This window comes from Mobula birostris, chromosome 9 (genome assembly GCF_030028105.1).
Source record: "Mobula birostris isolate sMobBir1 chromosome 9, sMobBir1.hap1, whole genome shotgun sequence".
Classification (NCBI taxonomy): domain Eukaryota; kingdom Metazoa; phylum Chordata; class Chondrichthyes; order Myliobatiformes; family Myliobatidae; genus Mobula; species Mobula birostris.
This window is the reverse complement of record NC_092378.1, coordinates 149,007,182-149,026,467: the sequence shown is the minus strand read 5'-3', so window position 1 is coordinate 149,026,467 and position 19,286 is coordinate 149,007,182. Positions and strand designations below refer to the sequence as shown.

General features: G+C 42.6%; 1 protein-coding gene across 1 annotated transcript in view; it reads right to left on the bottom strand.

The window, feature by feature from the left end:
- Positions 1-560: 560 nt before the first annotated feature.
- LOC140202453 (platelet-derived growth factor subunit A-like) overlaps positions 561-19,286 on the bottom strand; it is a 78,187-nt gene continuing 59,461 nt past the window's right edge. The window contains exons 6-8 of the mRNA XM_072267318.1: positions 10,131-10,254; positions 8,041-8,170; positions 561-4,753 (exon numbers count right to left, since the gene is read on the bottom strand). Of these exons, the coding sequence (XP_072123419.1) occupies positions 8,061-8,170; positions 10,131-10,254 (234 nt within the window). The 3' untranslated portion in view covers positions 561-4,753; positions 8,041-8,060. The remainder of the gene's footprint in view (positions 4,754-8,040; positions 8,171-10,130; positions 10,255-19,286) is intronic.

Below are 19,286 nucleotides of genomic sequence, written 5' to 3'. Positions count from 1 at the left end.
ATTGTCCAGTGATTAGGGTAGAGCTAAATAGGGGAAATTGCTGGGTGGTGCGACTCAAAGAGCTGGAATGGTTTATTCCATGCTGTTTCTCAATTTAAAAAAAATTTTTTTTTAAATTTCAAGGACGTTCTTGGTACAGCCAAGTGTTGCCACGCTTCCAACGTCAACATAGCATGCCCACAACTTACTGTGTCTTTGGAATGTGAGAGGAAGCTGAAGCACCCAGAGGAAACACACTGGGTCACGGGGAGAATATAAAAAATTCCTGACAGTCAGCAGCAGAATTGAACTAGTGTCGCTGATACTGTAATAGCGTTACACAAACCACTAGGCTCCAGTGCTGCTAATTCGATTGTCCGAAGAGAGTTGACCACTGACAATGGTGGCTGTGTGAAGATATCACGAAGGAGGCCTTCGTTAGGAATGCCTTCTGGATAGACACTCTTGCCAAGTTTCATTGAACAGAATAATAATAATAATAATAATAACTTTATTTATAGAGCGCGTTTCATACAGGTGATGTACTTCAAAGGATATAAGTACAAACATTAAAATAAAATAAGAAATAAACATGAAAATAAAAGACAAAAAAATATTAATTAAAAACAAAGTTAAATAAATAGGCTTTGAGCTGGTGTTTAAAAGTATCAACTGAGTCTGCATCCTTTATAGTCTTTATTTATTGAATTCCACAGTTTAGGAGTCTAGTTCAAAAAAAAAAGCTGACTTGCCAGCAATTGTTTGAGGGAGGTTGTTTAAATTTATGAGACCAGCGGAAGGAGACCCTGAGACCTCGAGCAGGATTATAAAACGAAAATGATTCTGTGATGTACTCTGGTCCCAGACCATTGCAAGCTTTAAAAATGAGCAAGAGAACTTTAAAATCAATCCTAAAGGATACAGGAAGCCAATGCAGAGAAGCTAGGTCGGGAGTAATATGCTCCCTCATTCTGGTTTTAGTTAAAAGTCTAGAAGTGGCATTCTGAATGATTTGAAGTTTGTCAATAGAAGGCCAATAAAAGTTGCTTTGCAGAAATCTAGTCTATTTGACGTGAATCAATTTTTCAGCATCATTACGTGACAAAACGAATAGACCTTGGCAATATTCCTCAAGTGTAGAAATGCTACTCTGGCCACTTATATTATGTGGGATTTGAAATTCAAATCTGAATCAAGAATAACATCCAGGCTAGTTAATTGTGATTTTACAAAGGGAGCCAAACTCCCAAGGTTACCAAGAAGCTTTGTCTCTTTTGGATTTGGGACCAACCAAATGTACTTCAGTTTTATATTCATTTAGTTTTAGGAAATCATTGCTCATTCATTTGCTTATTCCATACACACCAGAAGTCAGAGAAGGCAGGGATTTATCACCATCAGGTTGAACCAAGATATACAATTGGGTGTTATCTGCATAAGTTTATTGATTGGGAGAATGGGAGTGCTCATGGTATAGAATCTACAACAGGTGTTCAACTAAAATGCGGTCAATAATCTTCCTGTTTTTTCCCGTTCTGTGTAAATATTGAGGAGGATTGAGCAGTGCATGACAGAAGATGTGCCTTTCTATGGAACAAATGCAATCTCAAAGTTGTCGAACTGCGCGTGTTGTGAGATGGAGTCAGTGAGCAACAATGCAAGTTCCTGCCTCTTGAACTGCTTACCCCAGGAGGGCAAGCAATTCACATAGCCAGCTCAGGTATCCCCATCTGGCTGTCGCTGTGCGACATTAACATGCAGCTTTCTGGCATAGCGGAGAGGTCAATAGATACGCTTCCCAAATAGAAACTGATATTTGACCTTAGACCTGGCAGAGCTCAACTATAGTTCAATGCTCAGGAACAGGTGTTAAAACACAGTGTAATTATTAACCACAAGGCAGTGACTGAAGTATCCCGAGAAACCAATTACCTAAACATGCTTGAATTTAAAATAATTGCTGCCACTTGCTCCAGAGTCCTCATTACTCTGGTGGACTAATGCTCTATACAAAGCAAATCTGAATACCAAGTCAATTATCAACACAAAAATACACTGAGCAAAGGTTCCCCACCTTTTTTCTGCCAAGGATCCCTACTATTAACTGAGGGTCTGTGGATATCAGGTTAGGAACCCCTGATCTAGAGTAACACACACACACACTCACACACACAGAGTGCTGGAGGAACTCAGCAAATCAGACAGCATCTATGGAAAGAAATAAACAACTTCAGGTCATCAGGATTACCCAGATTATTACCAAGTCAATTATTGTAGGTTCTGCTCAAATTTTGAAGACTGTTTGAACTTTTTAAAGATTCCTTTAGATAGCCAACCACGTTTTTTTTTTCCAGAGCAGAAAGAGCTGATACATGGGGACTGATATTGCTGGCACAAAACAACAAATTTCATAACAGATGGGTTGAGTGAGCTAGGGCTTTTCTCTTTGCAGAAGGGGGATGAGAAGAGACCTGACAGAGGTGTATGAGATGATAAGAAGCACTGATAGAGTGGACAGCCAGAGAATTTTTCCCAGGGCAGAAAAGGCTAATACTGGAGGCATAATTTTAAAGTTTGTTGTTCCTTTCTGCGCCTTGTGGTGCATCGAGCGGAAACTTTGCCACTTCTTTTAATATTTGTCTGTTTATGACTGCCGGGTTGCTTGCTCGATGCTCAACCCGACATGGATGGAAAGCGTGCAGGGAGCCGGCCGGATTTGAACCCAGGACCACTCGTCTCGAAGTCCGGTACGGATGCCACCACACCACCAGCCAGCCACATAACGTTACAGTGGTTGGAGTAAAGTACAGTGGAGATGTCAGAGGTAGGTTTCTTCCCCCACAGAGAGTGGTGGGTACGTGCAACGTGGAGCCAGGGGTAGTGGTAGGCGGAGATACATTAGACACTTAGGTCACCCTTAGCTAGGCACATGATGTATTCCTTAGACTGGCATAGAGGTTGATCATAAAAATGATTTCTTTCAGAGGGCATTTTGACTTTGCTTTGCTTTTAAAAAATACAAGACCTTACAATGAGAACAGTATCTTTTTAAATCACATCACCAATTCGTAGACATCACTTTCTTGAGTATATTCAGGAGTTTTAATTATTGTTGTGACCACATATTTTTAAAAAAATCAGGCTCCTCGTAGAGTTTATGATTCATAAAGTTAGAGTGATCAATGCAACAGATACTCTTAACTACTTCACATACACTCAGTGGGAACTTTATCAGATATACCTTCTCAGTAATGCAAATGTCTAATCAGCTAATCATGCTATAGTAACTCAATGCATAAAAGCATGCAGACACGGTCAAGAGGTCCATTTGCTGTTCAGACCAAACATCAGAATGGGGAAGCAACGTCACCTAAATAACTTTGACCATGGAACGATTGTTGGTGCCAGACAGGGCGGCTTGAGTATCTCAGAAACTGCTTGCCTCCTGGGATTTGCACGCACAACAGTCTCTAGAGTTTATGAAGAAACAAAAAGCATCCAGTGAGTGGCAGTTCTATCGATGAAAATTCCTTGTTAATGGGAGAGGACAGAGGGGAATGGCCAGTCTGGTTCAATCTGACTGGAAGGCAATCGTAACTCAAATAACCACACGTTATTCCAGAGGTGTGCAGAGGAGAATCTTTAAACACACAACATGTCAAATTTTGAAGTGAATAGGCTACAGCAGCAGAAAATCACACCAAGTTCCACCCCTGCAGCAAATAAAGTGGCCACTGAGTGTAGGTACACGTGTGAAATAAAAGCTAAAAAATATTTTTCCTTTTAAAAAATGAAAATCATATAGTTTTACTGAATGACAAAATAATACCAAAATAACATTTTGCACTATATAGGACCAGAGATAACTTGTTTTTTTGTATCATTTATTAATGCAAAATAATTTTACTTGAAATGATTTAAATTAGAAAGTAGGAAGAACGGAGATAAAAGGAAATATTGAACCAAAGAGAGTTTTTGGAAAAAATTTTTTTACAAATTTTCTGAACGTCTTAGGTTAAAGATCATATTCTTCCAGTAAAACAAATCAACAATATACTGCAAAGTTGTAGCCTGCAGTCTCATAAATGCAATAAAATATACAAGTAGTCCACTGAATAATAAAACAATAAAGAGAGTACAGTAGAAGCAAGCTTAATATACACCTAATGGTGCGTTCGTGATCTCTTAACATCCGTCTTCAAGGCTGCCACCCCACCCTCAGAAGGAACCGCGTAGTTCAAAAGAATCAGAACACTGTGCAAGGTCGCTCCACAGTCCTATGGATGGCTCTGATAAGGAAGTTGAGTTTGGATAGTTCTTATCAGCGCTGTGCCTCTCGTTCATCTGTTCCTTTGAGGCATCAAATTAACAGCCTTTCAATTAACAGCACCATTATAGAAGTTCTTCATTATATATCCATCGTTCACTTGAAACCGTAACCTTTCAGCAGCATTTCCAATAATCTTTGCACTCTTATGAATGCCTTTTTTATTTCGTTTCTTTTTAATGTATTTCAAAAAAGACAGAGACAAGATGCCGAGTTGCATCAGTTTACCACGCAAACCCAGTCTGCGTTCATACTCTTTGTTACCTCAGTCATTTTTTTTTAAAGTTGTCCATTTTCAGTTTGCCAGGGAGAGAATTTTGTTGAGGGCAGAAGGGAAACAGTCTAAATAAAAGCACCTTTGGGGTACAGGCTTTGGAATGTAACGAAAGGGTGTTTGTCCTTTGCCCTCCATTACAAGTCCTCGATTAGCTTAATTTCACCTCACATCTGCAAGAGAAGAAACAAAAAGGATTAACTGGAATTCAATCAAATGACAAGCTCTTCCATTAAACGAACTTCCAACTTAGCATGCATGGTGGCATATCGCAAGCAAAGAGACGTGGCTGTGTTAAGTGTTTGTGATGCCGGGTATATTTTTTAGCATCTTGCTCCTGTAAGTGTACATGTGCAAACTTTACAGTCAAGGAAAACTGTGATTGCAGACACAACAACATGTTATTAACGGATCAGATACTAAAGATTCTGCAGATGCCAGAAACATTGAGCAACACACACCAAATGCTGGGAGAGCTCAGCAAACTAGACGGCGTCTATGGAGAAAAATAATCAGTCACTACTTTGGGCCAAGACCCTTCACCTGACACAAACTGTGGGACCGTTTTGTCGAGCACCTTCACGCTGTCCACTGCAAGAGGCATGATTTTCCAGTGGCCACTCATTTCAGTTCAACTTCCCATTCCCATTCCAATGGTCCATGGCCACCTCTATTGCCACGATGAGGCCACTTCCAGGTTGGAGGAGCGACACCTCATTTTCTGTCTGGGTAGCTTTCAACCTGATGGCATAAACATTGGTTTCTCTAACTCCCGGTAATTTCTCTCCCCTCCCTCATAATCCTTTTCCATTCCCCATTCTGGTTCCTCTCTCATCCCTCCTCTTCTCCTCCCCTGCTTGTCACCCCTCCCCCACTGGTTCCCCTCCTTCTTCCCATTCTCCTATGGTCCACTCTCCTCTCCTATCAGATTCCTTCCTCTTCAGCCCTTTACTTCTTCCACCTATCACCTCCCAGCTTCTTACTTCAATCCACCTCCACCACCCACCTACCTTCCCCCTCACCTGGTCTCACCTATCATCTACCAGCTTACACCCCTTCCCCTCTCCCTACCTTCTTAGTCTGACTTTTACCCTCTTTCTTTTCAGCCTTCAGCTCAGCCTGAAACATTGATCATTTATCCCCTCCATAGGTGCTGCCTGACCTGCTAAGTTCCTCCAGCATTTTATGAATTGGTAAACCACTGTTCAAACACTGGTTGAAAGGCTATATAATTTGAAACCTGCTTTAGTCCACAATAATACTTATTGCAGCTAGCTATTCAAGCAATGCCGCTGTGTAGCTGAGTCAGAGAGATTCCTCAGATCTCTATCTAAATCTTTCGGCCTCTCCAAATAACTCTCCCAAAGGCGAGATTCATGATGGGGTACATTTCAACAGGAACTGGCAGCTCTTTGTTAACCCATCAAAGGGGTCGTTATTCAGCTGAATCCAATGTAGTTCACACCCAACGGCCAACCGTACTTTCCACTAGGAGTCTTGGCAGAGCGATCGGGGATGGAATCCTGCCTAATTTCCGCTTTCCCCTTGCTGAGGGCCGCAGAAGGGTTGCAGCAATCTCCAGCCGTGCCCTGCTGACACTCTGGGTAAGTTAAGTGTTGGGAAGCACATTCAGCTGCAGGTTAACATCAGGGACTCTAGCTGACACGTTCGCGTTCATTCTGGTGGGATTCAAACTCATCTCTCAGGCCACTGTCCACTGCCGCTGCCTGAAAGGAGTTTGTGCATTCTCCCCATGACCGCTGGGTTTCTCCAGGTGCTCCAGTTTCCTCCCACCGTCCAAAGACATGTGGGTTAGCATGGCAATTGGTCATTGTAAACTGTCCCATGATTAGCTAGGGTTAAACCGGGGGCTGCTGGGCGGCGTGGCTCGAAGGACTGGAAGCCCTATTCCACGCTCTAACTCAATAAATAAACAAATACAATTCTGTCCTCGGGTTTTATTCATTTCTGGAATGGACAACAGTTCCACCTTATTCTACCCTATCCCACCCCTCTCATAATTTTACATAAGGGTAGTTTAGTGGTTGGCATAAGGGGCTTTACAATGCCAGCAAACCTGGTTCAATTCCTGCTGCTGTCTGCAAGGAGTTTGTACGTGTTCCCTGTGACCGTACGGATTTCCTCTGGGTGCTTCAGCCTCCTCCCACCCTCCCAAGATGCACCGGCCAGGGTCTGTAAGTTGTTGCATGTTATTTGGCGCCATAAGCACAGCGACACTTGTGGGCTGCCCCCCGCCAGCACAATCTCCGGACTATGCTGGTCATTGACGCAAACAATGCATTTCACTGAATGTTTTGATGCTTCCATGTATACGTGATCTTTAAATTATTTATCCATCTACTGGAAATACCCTCTCTACATTTGCCCTCCTCTCATCATCATCCTCACGTGCCGTGTCGTATGACGCAGGTGATTATGCTCTTTCTGTGACCGTGATTGTTCTTGGTAAATTTTTCTGCAGAAGTGGTTTGCCATTGCCTTCTTCTGGGCTGTGTCTTTACAAGACTGGTGACCCCAGCCATTTTCAATACTCTGCAGAGATTGCCTGGCGTCAGTGGTTGCATAACCAGGTCTTCCGACATGTACCAGCTGCTCATACGACCATCCACCACCTGCTCCCATGGCTTCACATGGCCCCCTGATCAAGGGTGGGGCGTGGGATAAGCAGGTGCTACACCTTGCCCAAGGCTGACCAGCAGGCTAGCGGAGGGAAGGAACACCAACACCTTACACCTCCTTTGGCAGGGATATATTACCATCTCGCCACTCACCACTCGATCAAGGACTTCCAATATTCAATAACTTCCAGTGAGATTGCCCCCTCATTCTTCTAAACACCAGCAAGTACAGGCCCAGAGCCATCAAATGCTTCTCATACATTAACCCTTTCATTCCCGGGACTTGTCTGTCTTTAACCTCATGACTTTCTCTAACACTTTATTCCCCCTCTATTTGAAGTTAGCTCCTCTGTGAAGACGGATTCAAATTATTGAAGTTAACATATCTTTCAATCTTATTTCCTATCGAGTCAAGACGGTTACTGCTACGCACCTTTCATTTATTTTACGAATTAACACCATTAAAAGACATCTCACAAAAGATAAATCAATTTCCCCGCCCGTCATTGCAATAAATCAAAGGACAACAATCAGCATCAGGGCAAGGAAAGTAAGCCAGGTTAGAAATGTGCAGATATGTGCCTTTTCACATCAGTGCAGAGGAAAATAAGCAGTGAAAGACTGAAATGTCCAGCGGTGATCAGTATCTACCCAAGGGGCAGAATCAGATGAGCCAATCAAATAATAATTTCTACCCACTCTCAAGCCAAGGCGTGCTAAGATTTGGAACGTGATTGTGTTAAAATTATAGCATCTAATCATTTTTTTTTTCTCATGAAGTACAGTGGCTGAAATCAGTCCGCCACCTAAACGAGTCCTACCTGAATGGATCCCAGAGCTTTTATGTTGGTAACACATCCTTGTCAGGTGAGAGTATTAACTTTTTACGCCTCCGTTTTTTTATTTTTTCACTATTTCTTCCTCTAAAACGCTTTGGTTTGGTGATAGGGCCTAAGGAAATGCACTTGTGTTGGAATTTAACAAGACCTCAGCAAGTACTGGAGCAGCCACTAACTAAACACGGATCACAACCTTACTAGTTCAGCAGTTCGATAACACTACTCTAACAATCAATAAACAGGGTTACCACCTCTGAAACCAAACTACTTAATTGGAGTGATGATTCCCTCCATTAAGAATAAGTTGAATAAGGGAATCTCACTGCAAGACTGAGTTGCCTAATTAAAAAGTGCAAATTATTATGCAGTTTTCTAATATTTCTCTTTTAATTATGCTGTTCAAGTGAAGTTATTGGATTTTTAAGAAGTTATCATCATCATCTTCATTTTGTGCCATGTCATGTGATGTAGACGATCATAGTCTCATGACCATGATTGTTCTTGGCAAATTTTTCTACAGAAGGGGCTTGCCATTGCTTTCTTCTGGGTAATGTCTTTACAATACAGGTGGCCATCCCCACCCACCAGCCATTATCAATACTCATCAGAGATTGTCTGGCTGGCCTCAGTGGTTGCACAACCAGGACCTGTGATACACACCAGCTGCTCAGAAGACCATTTACCACCTGCACTCATGGCTTCACGTGACCCTGATCGGGGCGAGGGAGGCAAGCAGGTGCTACACTTTGCCCAAGGGTGACCTGGAGGCCAGCGGAGGGAAGAAGCACCTTACACCTCCTTTGGTAGAGACACATCTCCACCCCACCACCCAAACAGTGTTAAAACTTGAACTTAAAGTGAACTCGGAAAAAAAAATTGTAAACTTGGGGAACGTGTAATTCACTGCATCTCTGTTCAACGAAACATAGGAATTAACAGAAAAGAAGCTGAAAACCGGGATTAAATAATGGAAGCCAACAGGGGTCTCTGCTTGCCAAATGTCCTTACTCTAGCACACCCACCTGCATTGTGGATGCTAAGAAGCCTGACACTTCAAATATTAACAATAGGAAATGGCTTCAACAAAATTAAGTAGATTGAGGAGAAAGAGTTTACAAACAAGTGAGTACTTGCTTTTTCTATCACGGGGAAGAACTTCAACCCCAACTTTCTCCTTAAGCTTGTCGAAGGGGATTACACTCAGTGGCCACTTTATTAGGTAAGGAGTGCAACCTGGTGTGGTCTTCTGCTACAAGGTTCGACATGTGTGTTCAGAGATGTTCTTCTGTTGTAACACATAACTACTTGAGTTGCTGTCGTCTTCCTGTCAGCTTGAACCAGTCTAACCATTCTCCTCTGATCTCTCTCATTAACAAGGTATTTTCACTCACAGAACTGCCACTCACTGGATGAATATTTTTTTAAAACTTTTTGCACCATTCTCTGTAAACTCCAGAGACTGCCGTGCATGAAAATTTTCGGAGATATTTTCGGCATTTTCGGAGATATTCAGATCACCCTGTCTGGCACCAACAATCATTCCATAGTCAAAGTCACTTAGATCATATTTCATTCCCATTCTGAAATTTGGTCTGAACAATAGATGAACCTCTTGACCTCTGCATGCTTTTATGCATTGAAGTGCTGCCACATGATTGGCTGATTAAATATTTGCATTAACCAGCAGGTGTACAGTTGTACCTAATAAAATGGCCACTGAGTGTATGGCGGGGGCTGGAAATGCTCAGTTTATTAGTATTCTGCCCCTAAGTGTCTGCTCCCTACATTCAATGGGAATTAATTTTCTGCGCACACCACTGTAAATGTGCATTCACAACATATGCCAGTGATATTAAACCTGATTCCGATTCCGAGGAGAATTTCCACGAACTGAATTTATCCCTAAAAACTCAGCTGGTGGTGGCAACCCTACAATTGAATTTAAAACCTTATAAACTGCTGAAGAGACTGCAAATGACTGTTTTATTAATGCAGATTAACAAGAACAGAAATTTTAACATTTGAATGGAACGACATATTTCAGACAAACAGAACAGGCCTCAGAAAAGTACCTTCATGTTCTCTGTACTCGAAATTGGACTGTAGAGCTGTGCACGTACATTCCAGGTGCTCTTCTAACCTCACTATAACCTCCTTTAATCTTGGTTTGTGTCTTATATATTCCACTTTTGCCACCTGCAAGTCAACACAGAGGGTTAATAGTCTAATTCTGCACTAATAATTGCACTCACAGAGAAAAAGAACACTCAAGTCATTCAGAGTTTGAAAAACTACTTATCATTCATTATCATGCATTTGCGATTTACAGTTATGATCCATTTGCCATAAAAAGCAGGTTCTCGCGATGGATAATTTGACCGCCGCGCCCCCGCCCCCCCCGATTCCCATTCTGACACGTCACTCCATGGCCTCCTTTACAGCCACAATGAAGCCACTTTCAGGTTGGAAGAGCAACACTTCATATTCCTCCAACTTGATGCTATGAGCATCAGTTTCTCTAACTTCCGGTAACCTCACTCCCCCACCCCACCACTCTTCTTCTATTCTGGCGCCCCTGTTACTGCTTCCCTCTTTCTCACCTGCCCAACACCTCCCATTGGTAACCCTCCTTCTTCTTATTCGCCCGTGGTCCACTCTCATCTCTAACTGGCTTCCTTCTTCTTCAGCTCTTTACATCTTCCACCCATCACCTTCCAACTTCTCACTTCATCACCCCTCACCTGGTCTCCCCTATCACCTGCCAGCTTGTACTCTTACCCCGCCCTCACTTTTTTATTCTGTCTTCTTCCCAGTCCTGATGAAGGGCTTTGGCTCGAAACAGTGAGTTTATTCCTCTCAAGTGTCGTTAACAATCTTTCCCCCTATTGCTGTCCTGCTATGTTCTACCCTGAGCTCCTCCAGCATTTTGTGTGTGTTGCTCCAGATTTCCGGCATCTGCAGATGTTCTTGTGTTTCTGGAGAAGGAGGAAAAGAGTAAACAGTCAAGTTTCGGGCCAAGACCCTTCGTCAGCACTGGAAAGAAAGAGAAGTCAGAGTAAGAAGGTTGGGGGGGGTGGGAGGAAGAGGTACAAGGTGGAAGGTGATAGGTGAAACCAGGAGAGGGGTAGGGGAAGGCGGTGAAATTAAGAGCAGGGAAGTTGATTGGAGAAAGAGATAAAATGCTGGAGAAAGGGGAATCTGATAGGACAGGACAGAAGACCATGAAAGAAAGGGAAGTGGGAGCAGTACCAGAGGGAGGCGATGGGCAGATAAGGAGATAAGGTGAGCAAGGGAAACAGGAATGGGGAATGGTGAAGGAGGAGGGGGAAATTACTGGAGGTTAGAGAAATCGGTGTTCATGCCATCAGGTTGGAGGCTATCCAGATGGAACATGAGGTGTTGCTCCTCCAACCTTCTTCTTCAGCCTTGTACCTCTTCTACCAATCACCTCCCAGCTTCTTAATTCATCAACCCCTGGTCTTACCTATCACCTGACAACTTGTACTCCTCCCCCTCCCCCCAAACCTTTTTATTCTGGCATCTTCCCCCTTTCGTTTCAGTCCTGAAGAAGGGTCTCGGCCAGAAACAGAGTCTTTATTCCTTCCCATAGATCCCGCCCGACCTGTTGAATTCCTTCAGCCTTTTGTGTTTGTTGATCTAATAAAACTTGACCTCTGGGCAATGCATTGCACATACAGAACAAAAATCTTGCATTTCCCTTCAGTATCCCATGAGGAGACACACACAAAGCTGGATTTGAGCCCTGCTAGGATCAAATGAATTAAAGGTAATCTGATTCCAGCATATAACACCTATTTCAAAGCAACTGGGGATGCCAACCAGCTCTGGCAGTGAACTACCTGAACATTTTGAGTACTGTTTATGTGAAACCAATGATCTGAGAATCCAATCCTCAACAGGCTTGCCAAATAACCCTAAACAAACAGATTAGAGAGTTTAAAACCCTTTGGTTAGATGTGAAGTAGTTAGGGATCAATCAATTAAAAACATCTTTTCAAAGGTGGAATAACAAAAGAAATATATTAACGAGCCTCTTGAATTTTGTTCAGTTGGACTTCTTATTCTCTCTGTCCAGGGCATACGATCAACTCCGACAATAATAGTGTAGAATTTAAATGCAGCTCTATTTGAATGGTGACTCCAATGTAATTCAAAGTTCCAAGTTCAAAGCTCAAAGTAAACTTACTATCAAAGTACGTTTATGTCACCGTATACTACCCTGAGATTCATTTTCTTGCAGGCATTCACAGTAGAACAAAAAATACAATCGAATCAATGAAAATCTACACACAAAGACTGACACACAACCAATGTGCAAAAGAATACAGACTTTGCAAATACACAAAAAAGTAATAAGTAAATAGAAAGAGAAAGTGAAATCTTTACGTTGTGTAATCAGTTCAGAGTTGAGGTGAGTGAAGTTATCCATGCCAGTACAGCAGCCTGATAGTTGTAGGGTAATAACTCTTCCTGAACCTAGTGGTGAGGGACTTAAGGCCCCTGTACCTCCTTCCAGATGATCAGTAAGGGCGGCTGCTAAATTATGAAGACAGCAGAGGTTTTGTTTTCAGTATCAGTTGGAAATACTCAGCAGCATTCAAAGATAAAAATGAGCTTTATTTGTCACTTACATCAAAACATATAGTGAAATGCATTGTTTGTATCAAATCAAATCAACGAGGGTCATGCTGGGGGCTAGGTGTCACCATGCTCCCAGCGCCAACGTGGCATGCCCACAACTCACTACCCCTAACCCGTACATCTTTGGGATGTTGGAGGAAACCAGAGCACCCGGAGGAAATGCACACAGTCACAGGAAGAATGTACAGATTCCTGACAGGCAGCGACAAGAATCGAACCCCAATCGGTGGTCACTGGCACCATTAAGCTAACCACTATGCCACTCATTCGAGGAGAAGGAAGGCATGTTAATGTTACAGATTGGTTGAAGGTGCTCAATCTGCACAAATGCTGACTGGCTGCGCATTTCCAGTGTCTGCAATGTTTCACTGTCACTCTTCGGAAGACTTGCATTGATGTTTCCAGACTGGAACTCGTAGCAGCTCGAACAAATTAACCACAGGACTGCTTATGTACAATAGAGAAATGAACCAAGTATTACTCTACAAAATGATCCCTCTCTCAGGTTGGGTGAGCAACATCTGGGTAGCCTCCAACATGTCAGCATAACCCAGCCATCCTCAATGGGGAGGTTCAATGGCATAACTCAACCCTCCACAAAGCAGAGTGTCCTATCACTGCGAGTTGTCTAAACAACCATTCAGTTAGTTAATCAATCACAATTTCACCCACCATGGAACAGGCACGGAACTTGGAGAAGCCTTCTTGTGATTAATTAACTTACAACAACTTTTCTGTTCCCATGGAACAATTTTTCTCAGATTCTACAACTTCTTCAACTTCATTCACTTTCTCCAGCTATGGGCACGCTAATGATTTTCAATACGGGTACCTCCCAGCATATGGGCCTCCTTCCTGAACCATGACTTCCCCTTGACCATACTTGACAGAGCCTTTGACCTTATCTCATCTATTCCCTTTCCTTCTGGGCAGAACAAGGATAAAGATCCCACAATCTTTATTTTGCAAACCCACCAGCCTCTATATTTAATGGATTATCCATCAGCTCCAACTTGTCAGATTAGGTTATTTGGCACAGTGGAGAGTGTCCTAACTGGTTGCATCATGGCCAGGTATGGAAACTCCAATGCCTAGGAACGGAAAAGTCTAGAGGAACAGTAAACTCCCTCAAAATTTCCGGGATGCTGCTTGGATGAGAGAGCACATCTTATGAAGATAGGTGGAGCGAACCAGGGTTTTTCTCTTTGGAGCAAAGGAGGATGAGAGGTGACTCCATAGAGGCGTTCAAGACCATAGATTCATAGGTAAACCGGATAGCCATCAACTCTTTTCCAGAGCAGAGATGGCTAATATGGGGGGCGGGGGGGGGCATAATTTTATGGTGATTGGAGAAAAGTATAGAGGGGATGGCAAAAGTAGGTTCTTTACACAGAGAGTGGTGGATGTGTGGCACACACTGCCAGAGCTGGTGGTACAGGGAGATTCATCAAAAACATTTAAGAATCTCTTAGACAGGCACATGAATGATAGAAAAATGGAGGTCCTGATTAAGGGTCTTGGCCCGAAACATTGACTCTTTATTCCTCACCTGACCTGCTGAGTTCCTCAAGCATTTTGAGTGTTTTATTTTAGAAAATTATTGAAGTTCAGGGTCTTTAGCTTGGATAAACACATTCATATACAAACTAAAAAGGAAAAGGGGTTATTTTAAAGATGGGAGAATTCCAACATATGTTCCCATGAAAGAAAATGATGTGCTTTATGTGCCACGTGCACACTGAAACATACAGTGAAATGCATCAGATCAAATGGAAGAGGACTGTGCCGGTCAGCCCATGGATCTGGTTGTGCAAATCTATACACTTATGAATAAAAGTTCTCATTTGCACTGCTGTTCATATTTAATCCAGACACGTAACATTATATTTTTGAATGCATAACAGTTTCCAATATGAAAAAAATATGAAGAATTACACAATGGTGTAAAGTTACTCAAAAGCATACCACTCTTTTTGGACTGGTTCTCACTGGTCTCGGTTGTTTATGACCAGAACAGTGACTGCTGCTCGATCCATCAGCAAGGAGTTGAGACAGACCCCACTTGCCATCAACAGGGAGCTTGCACACATATGGACACACACACACACACACACACTTCAGATTGCACACAGACATACAATGTACAACTAATATACACACACACACACACACGCACGCACACACAATATAGACCAGCATTAATGCCGTTTGCATGCATCTCAAAGTTCAACTTAAATTTATTATCAAAGTACGTATATGTCACCGTGTCCTACCCTGAGATTCATTTTCTTGTGGGCATCTTTATATTATACAAGGATGCTGCCAACACTAAAGGGCCTGAGTTACAGGAGGAGGCTGGGCACACTGGAGGAGAGGAGAATGACAAGTAATTGCATAGAAGTTTATAAAGTCATCAGGGGTATAGATACTGCAAACACGAGGAATTCTGCAGATGCTGGAAACTCAAGCACCACACATCAAAGTTGCTGGTGAACACAGCAGGCCAGGTAGCATCTGTAGGAAGAGGTACAGTCGATGTTTCAGGCTGAGACCCTTCGTCAGGACTAACTAACGGAAGAGCTAGTAAGAGATTTGAAAGTGGGAGGGGCAGGAGGAGATCCAAAATGATAGGAGAAGGCAGGAGGGGGAGGGACAGAGCCAAGAGCTGGACAGGTGATAAGGTGGACAGTCATAGTCTTTGCCCAATGGTGGGGGAGTCGAAAATTAGAGGGCACTAGTTAAGAGAGGAGAGATTTAGAGCACATGGTACAGGCCCCATCTACTCCAAGATCAATCTAACCCTTCCCCCCCCCAACACAGCCTTTCATTTTATTTCATCTAAGAGCTTGTCTAAGAGTCTCTTAAATGTCCCTAATGAAGAATCTGCCCCAACCACCCCCCCACCGACAATGCACCTACTGCCCTCCATGTAAAAAAACGATCTCCGACCCGACATTCCCCCTATACTTTTCTCCAATCACCTTAAAATTATGCGCTCTCGTATTAGCCATAAACTGCTAAGAGGCATTTGTATAGGTACATGGAGGAAAAGGGCTTGAAGGACAATGGGCTGAATCCATGCAGCTGGGACTAGCAGGGAGGACACTGTAGTCAGGAGGGACAAGTTGGGCCGAAGGGCCTGTTTCCACGCTGTGTTATTTTACTTCGCTGTGTGATTCTGCCTGGCTCGCTGGGTTCCTCCAGCTCCTTGTCTATTGGTCCAATGCACAGGTCCTATTACAAATCAGCAAGTGCTACCCCAGTGGTAGCCCGGTGGAGCCTGAGAGACTGCAAACTGTGGCCATCCTACAGAACATTTGCCCTGCCGATGGAAGTTAATTCTTCCAGCACCCCACTGATTCCAATCTTGTAAAGGCGCCTCTTTCCACTTTGGAGATCAAGGCCAACTGATGACCTAACAATGGTCTTTAAAATAATGGGAGGCCTTGATTGTGAGGGAATGTTTGCACCTATAGAGACGATCATACCTAAAGGCTATCAGAGCCAAAAAAGTCACCAAGGGATCTAACGGAAATCTCAGAAATTTCACTCAACTTCACTCGCCCCATCACTGAACTGTTCCCACAACATATGGATTCACCTTCACGGACTACTCATCTTATATTCTGAATATTTATTGCTTATTTATTATTATTATTATTATTATTGCATTTTTTTCTTTCTTTTTGTATGTGCACAGCTTGTTGGGTTTTTTGCACATTGGTTGTTGTCTGTCCTGTTGAGCGTGGTCTTTCATTGGTCCTACTGTGTTCCTTGGATTTACTGTGAATGGCCACAAGGAAATAAATCTCAGGGCTGGGTAGGGTGACATAAATGTACTTCGATAACAAATTTACTTTGAAGTGTGAGAGAGCTGTATCACCCAAAAGTGAGATGGAACTCACTCTCTCGGGGACAGTTGAACCAAATGGCTGAAGTAGAAGTGGGTTTGACTGTAAAGTTCAAAGAGAAGTTTGGATAGGTGCATGGATAAAAAGAGGTGTGGAGAAATATGGTTCAGGTAAGAGTGGGTGGGACTAGCCGGGATTTGGGTCAGCATGGACTAGATGGGCCAAAAGATCTGTTTCTGTGCTGTGGCGCTCTATGACTATAACTCAAGTAACAGAGAAGGGTGTACAGGGAAGATGGGTGAAGGAAATATTTTTATTTATCAAGATACAGTGCTGAAGCCATGTCGCCCAACAATCAGTCAATTTAACCCTAGCCTGATCATGGGACAATTAACCCATCAATCGGTATATTATCGGACTGTGGGAGGAAACCGGAGTACCCAGAGAAACCCATTCGGAAATGCAGAGCATGTTCAAACTCCTTACAGGTGGCATTAGGAATCTGGGTCACCGGTACGGTAAAGCGTTGTGCTAACCTCTGCGCTACTATGGTGCCCCACCACAGAGGGACATGGTGAGAAGAGGGAGGAAGAGACTTGATAGATCATGGAGTTGTTAGCCTGAATGGCCTGCATCTCTGCTGTGCAATACTTTTGTGATTCTACATCACTGAAATCTGCAGCGTTAGCCATGCTACAATATAAATCAAAGATTATGGAAACCGCAAGATGGTCAAAACATTTTAGATGGCATAGGAAGTTTAATCAGGGATTGTTGTTGGTTACAGCTGCTAGAGATCCGAGCAGGTGCACTGTGAAGCTTTGAACCAGCGGATCAACTAATGTGTAACCTTAAGAACCAAAGGGTGTAGAAATAATACTAGATCTTCCTTTGGATGTGATGTTTACAAAACAGAAGTACCAGAGCTGGCCTTTCAACCAAATCCTGCAATTTTTCTGATGTTACTTAAAACTGCCCTGTGAAGTTTTTGCAAGTTTCCCATGACAAATTGTTACCCATAACCACATCAAAAAAAAAGTGCACTGCAGCCTTTTTCCAGACGGTGCTAAGAGACTAAATTCCAATTATCTTAGTTGCATTTTTGTGCATTTTATATGGTTAACAAGTGGCTCAAGGCTGTCTGTTAACTCAATGCCAGTAACTGGAGCCGGGCTTTACTGAAATACTTCCTATAGGAAATTTCTCACAAGCTGAATACAAAAACCTAATATGTTCTGAACTGATTCATTGCTTAAGTGTATCATCCAACAGATATTTTATTAAAAATCTATCTTCTACTGTGAGTCATTAACCTATTTATTCTCTATTTTCTATTAGCTAAAGTACAAAGAAAATCTATTATCACAGTATGTACACTCAGTGGCCACTTTATTCGGCACGTCCTGTATCTAATAAAGTGGCCACTGAGTACGTTTGTGGTCTTCTGCTGCTGTAACCCACCCATTTCAAGATTCGATGTGTTGTGTGCTCAGAGATGCTCTTCTGCACACTACTGCTGTAATACATGGTTATTTGAGTTACTGTCACCTTCCTGTCAGCTTGAACCAGTCTGGCCATTCTCCTCTGATCTTTCTCATTCACAAGGCAATTTTGCTCAGAGAACTGCTGTTCACTGGATTTTTTTTAATTTTCCCACTTCTCCGTAAACTCGAGGGACTGATGTGCGTGAAAATCCCAGGAGATCAGCAGTTTCTGAGATATTCAAACCACCCCATCTAGCACCAACAAATTCCACGGTCTAAGTAATTTAGATCACATTTCTTCTCCATTCTGATATTTGGTCTGAACAACAACTGAACCTCTTGACCATGTCGGCATGCTTTTATGCATTGAGTTGCTGCCACATGGTTAGCTGATTAGATATTTGTGTTAATGAGGGTGTACAGGTGTAGCTAATAAAGTGGATGCTGAGGTTATATGTCACTGTATACTACCTTGAGATTTAATTTCTTGTAGGCATTCGCATTAGAACAAAAGTACAACACAATCAGTGAAAAACTACACACAAAGACTGACAAACAACCAGTGTGCAAACAAAGACAAACTGTGCAAATACAAATAACAATAAATAAGTACTGTTGAGAAGATGGGTTGTAGAATCCTTGAAAGTGAGTCCATAGGTTGTGGAATCAAATCAGTGTTGAGGTGAATGAAGTCATCCACAGTGGCTCAGGGACCTGGTGGTGTGGGACCTATGGCTCTTGGATCTCCTTCCCAAGATCAGCAGCAAGAAGAGATCTTGGTTTGAGTGGTGGGGGCCCTCGAGGAACGATGCTGGGTTCTTGTGTCATTATTCCTTGTAGATGTGCTTAATGGTGGGGAGGGCTTTTCCTGTGATGGAAACTAATTTTTGTGGGCTTTTCTATTCTTCCACCATGGTGTTTTTCATACCAGGACATGATACAACCCACTCTCCACTGTGTATCTATACAAGTTTGTCAAAGTTTTAGATGACATACTGAATCTGCACAAATTTTAGGAAAGTAGAGTTGTTGCCATACCTTCTTTGCATTGGCACTCATGTACTGGCAAGCAACAATCTGGATTCAATTAGGTGAAAGAATTTAAATTGAAGATACAAATTTATTTGCTACCAACGTTGCACAGTGTGCTTTATACCCAATAACATACAAATATGTTACAAAGGTAATAATTTGCAGCATTCTGCTACTGTAAAGTCCCTCTACCTTTGAC